This window comes from Porites lutea, chromosome 2 (genome assembly GCF_958299795.1).
Source record: "Porites lutea chromosome 2, jaPorLute2.1, whole genome shotgun sequence".
In the NCBI taxonomy this organism is placed as follows: domain Eukaryota; kingdom Metazoa; phylum Cnidaria; class Anthozoa; order Scleractinia; family Poritidae; genus Porites; species Porites lutea.
The window spans coordinates 26,074,896-26,078,538 of NC_133202.1; the positions used below are offsets into that span (position 1 = coordinate 26,074,896).

The 3,643-nt window shown below is 36.3% G+C and overlaps 1 protein-coding gene across 1 annotated transcript; it reads right to left on the reverse strand.

Moving 5' to 3' along the window:
• Positions 1 to 898: 898 nt before the first annotated feature.
• On the reverse strand, positions 899 to 1,536 carry LOC140925918 (collagen triple helix repeat-containing protein 1-like). The gene is made up of 2 exons (XM_073375749.1): positions 1,477 to 1,536; positions 899 to 1,267 (listed from the first exon to the last, which is right to left on the reverse strand). Exons 1-2 carry the CDS (start codon positions 1,534 to 1,536, stop codon positions 899 to 901), a joined length of 429 nt encoding a protein of 142 aa, XP_073231850.1.
• Between the last annotated feature and the right edge of the window lie 2,107 nt (positions 1,537 to 3,643).

Genomic DNA, 3,643 nt, shown 5'->3' on the forward strand with positions numbered 1-3,643 from the left:
TGTAAAGTTCAGAATTTTTCAGACTTTTGGGCAAAATACCTGTTAGAGTCCTTCTTGATGTTCTCTTGTGTGTTCAGGTTTTCTAAAACGTCTTTTTGTGCCCTGACATCTTCATTCACGGCATTTTAAAACTTCGTCGCCATCTTGACACTGAGACGTAAGAAAGGTTGCCATGGCAATTTTGTAATTTCACATGTGAAATAACAAATAATCGCCGAAATTTCGCTCCAAAATTAAGGAGTAATTCGTCACCTATGATATTATCGGTCTAATTGAATGCCACAATAACTACAGCACTTTTCAGGGTCGGAAAAATTAAAATTATGCACATTGAAATTGAAGACTCAAATTAAGCATCTTCTGTCAATTATGAGTCTCACCAAATTTTTTGGTGTAATTATTTTATAAAGGGTAAACAGGAAAAAAAGAAAATGGTCGGCAGTAAGATTCCTTTTCGATCTAATTTGAATAGCGGAAAGTAATCGAAACACGGAGTAACTCATTCTCATGCTCAGTCCGCCGTGCTCAAGTTTTCTTTTGTTTCAATTGGTGAGATTTCATTGGCTAGTATGTGTAGACATGGACAAAGATGTATAAATTGATTCGTAAACGTAACAAGAATTTCATTTTTCTGAAAATGTCGAGTTAATTTTTGCCTACCAAGGAAATATAAACATTAAATACGTTACTGATGCGACTCAGAAGAAAAATGAAAGGAACAAGGTCAATATAAAAAAACACTGTTAAACGCATTTAGTTGATTATATTTTATATTCCTGGACTTTATTATTTAAATGACACCGAACGGATGAAAAACCATGCAGTGTATTCGTTTACTTGATTTTACTTAATTTTTAAAATCCCGTTTTAAAAGTCCAGTTGATCTCATGGAAGGAGCCTACTGCTGAGCTCGTGGTACTTCTTCGATGAAGATACGATTCACTGCATTATGCCAACCGGTGAAGGCGTTCCCGAGCTTATATCCACCGCGTTTACATTTTCCAACCCAGAATCCCACTCGAACCTTTCCTTTTTGAATGTTGGTACAGTGACCTTCAATATGACGATGATTGTAGAAATTGTGGTTAACATTGCTTGGTGTTCCAATATAGAATACGCCATCAATGGACCCAGGAGAGCTGCACTCGGCGCCATTGAAGGTGAAATACCAGCGACTACAGCAGCCGGTACAGTCATATATCTTGAGGTTGCCAGCAAAGTAGACATGGAGTGCAGAGTTTGTGTTCTTTTTCACGAAGTCACAGCTCTGTATTGAAATATGAAAAAAGAAGAAGAAGAAGAAGAAGAAAACCGATTTCACATAAGAATTGAATTTATCTTAGGGAAGGCAACAGTATAACTTCAATGTTAACGATTTAGACCACCCCATTTGTTGATGTCCTTTGTTCAAATTAATACCAGGATTATTTTTTCCTCCAACAGGAAGGAAAAGACTAAGCGGAGTTGTTCACTTACGTATATCTGCCCTGAATCTGTGTTGTGGCCACTTGTCCAGGTACACTCCTTCCAGTTCATGTGTGAAGCAGTTCCATTGTCGCCTTTGTCCCCTCGCTATCCTTTCTGTCCAGCGGAACCCTGGATCCCAGTCTCTCCCTTTGCTCCTTTCTTTCCGTCAGCACCACGTGGTCCCTGGGTCCCATTTTTCCCCGGGCTACCCAAGTCTCCTTTGGCTCCATTTCGACCAGGTGCCCCAGGGGCTCCTGGGACACATGTCATGTATGTCCACATCCCGGTTTGTCCGTTATTATTACAAGATGGACAAGATTGAACAGGCTGCCAAAAATAGTAAAAAACAAACCATTAGTAGCTCTTGACAGTTTTACCTGTCATCTAGCGTTTCAAACTAGGTGAGGAAGTGGTTACTGATTTTCGATAATTTACAAGTTTTAATTTGGGTTTCTTTGATGCAATCGTAAATTGTTATTAAAAAAATTCATTTTTGCAGCAAAGAATATAACTTACTAGTATCTACCTCGTTAGTAATAATGTAAGTTTGATAGTTAAAACGAGAAAATGTTCTTTTCTCAAAATATTGATCGATTTTTGCAGAGACTACGCAAGTAATGGTACCATCTTGATTTTTGGTTGAATTTCGTTTCAACCCGAGACTCATTTAGTAAAATTAAGATTCCATTCGTTCTTTCCAGTTTTCCTCATAAAGTAACATCAACTAACATTATTCAACTGTAATAAAATTTGTGTAGTGGCCATGAGTATAAATGCAGTTACCTTGGTGTCTGGTCGTTTGTTGTCCTTAGCAGAGCAGAAAGCGGTCATCAGAGATAAAATCAGTACAATCAACATGGTGGTCACTTTAACTCGTGATCGCATCATCAAGGTTCTCTAACTTGTACACTAGAATTGAAGTTTGATCATGATATGTAATATTTTGATTAGTTCAAACGAACCAAAAAAAAAATAAAGTAAAGATTAACACTATACTTCATTTTTAAAATATGCCTCGGGAACTGTTACAGCGTCTTTTGAAGTAAACTTACCTTCGCTTGAAGATAGCCGAGGCCAAATGATAGCAGTGATTATCGTGACAGGATCATTTATCTCTTTCGCAATAATTACTTAACCATTCAAGCTGTCAAAACAAGTTTGAACGAAAGAATTCCCTAATCAGTACATTTCACGTGTAAAAAAACGTCGAGCATTTTGATTGGCTTAACATGAGAAAATTCGGTTTTGTGTTTTTCAGTAACTGAGTTCCTGTGCAGATCATGCTTTTGATCTACATGTCGAGAGTTTACCAGCCATAATAATTTTTTGTATTTATTATAATTATATTACGATAGTAGAATCTATTACTTAGTATAGCTTTGTTTTGTCCGTTAACCGCCGGGAATATGAGTCGGTCATGTAGCTTTACGAGGATGGCCGTTACGTCAGTTTATTGCTTTTTTATGCAGTGGGAAACAAATTAAACTGTAGACAGTTTGCAAGACTGAGTCTTAGCATAATCGCAACGCTGTTGTCGATTGAATTAGGATTTTCTAAACTATACTACTGAAAACCCAAGCGAAGTGCAATTTTCTTTCGACGTTCATTTCTTTATCCAGAATAAAGAACAGATTTTACCTACACCCAAATTCGAAACTTTCTTTTTGCGGAGGTCAACACAAAAGTATATCCAAATAAGAAATGTTTTTTTTTCATTAGCCATTTCGAACTAAATATACTTTCAGAATTGTTTGATAAAGAAGCTAAACATGAATCAAGTTTTAAACTAATCATTGGACACTAAAATCCTTTCTTTTTTACCGTAAATGATTGCTAGGGCTTCTTTAATTTAACATTATACCTTAAATCGTTCTGTGTATTGAAGAGTTATTCCTACCCTGAATCGTATTGGAATATGTTTTGGAGACAGTACTTATTACTCTATGGGCGTAAGGAGATGAGCACGTGTGGCGTATATATGATTTACCTTGTTTTCTATGTTTCATTCCTTAATTATAACCTGTCTTCATGAAAGAAACGAGAAGAAACTGTAAAATATACTAAAACAGTGAATCAAAAAGCATAATTTCAGTAACGCGAGATTAAAAGAAAAGAGCTTCGTACATACCAACACTCAACTATTAGTGACTGAATCACAGAATTTCCCTGTTTGATT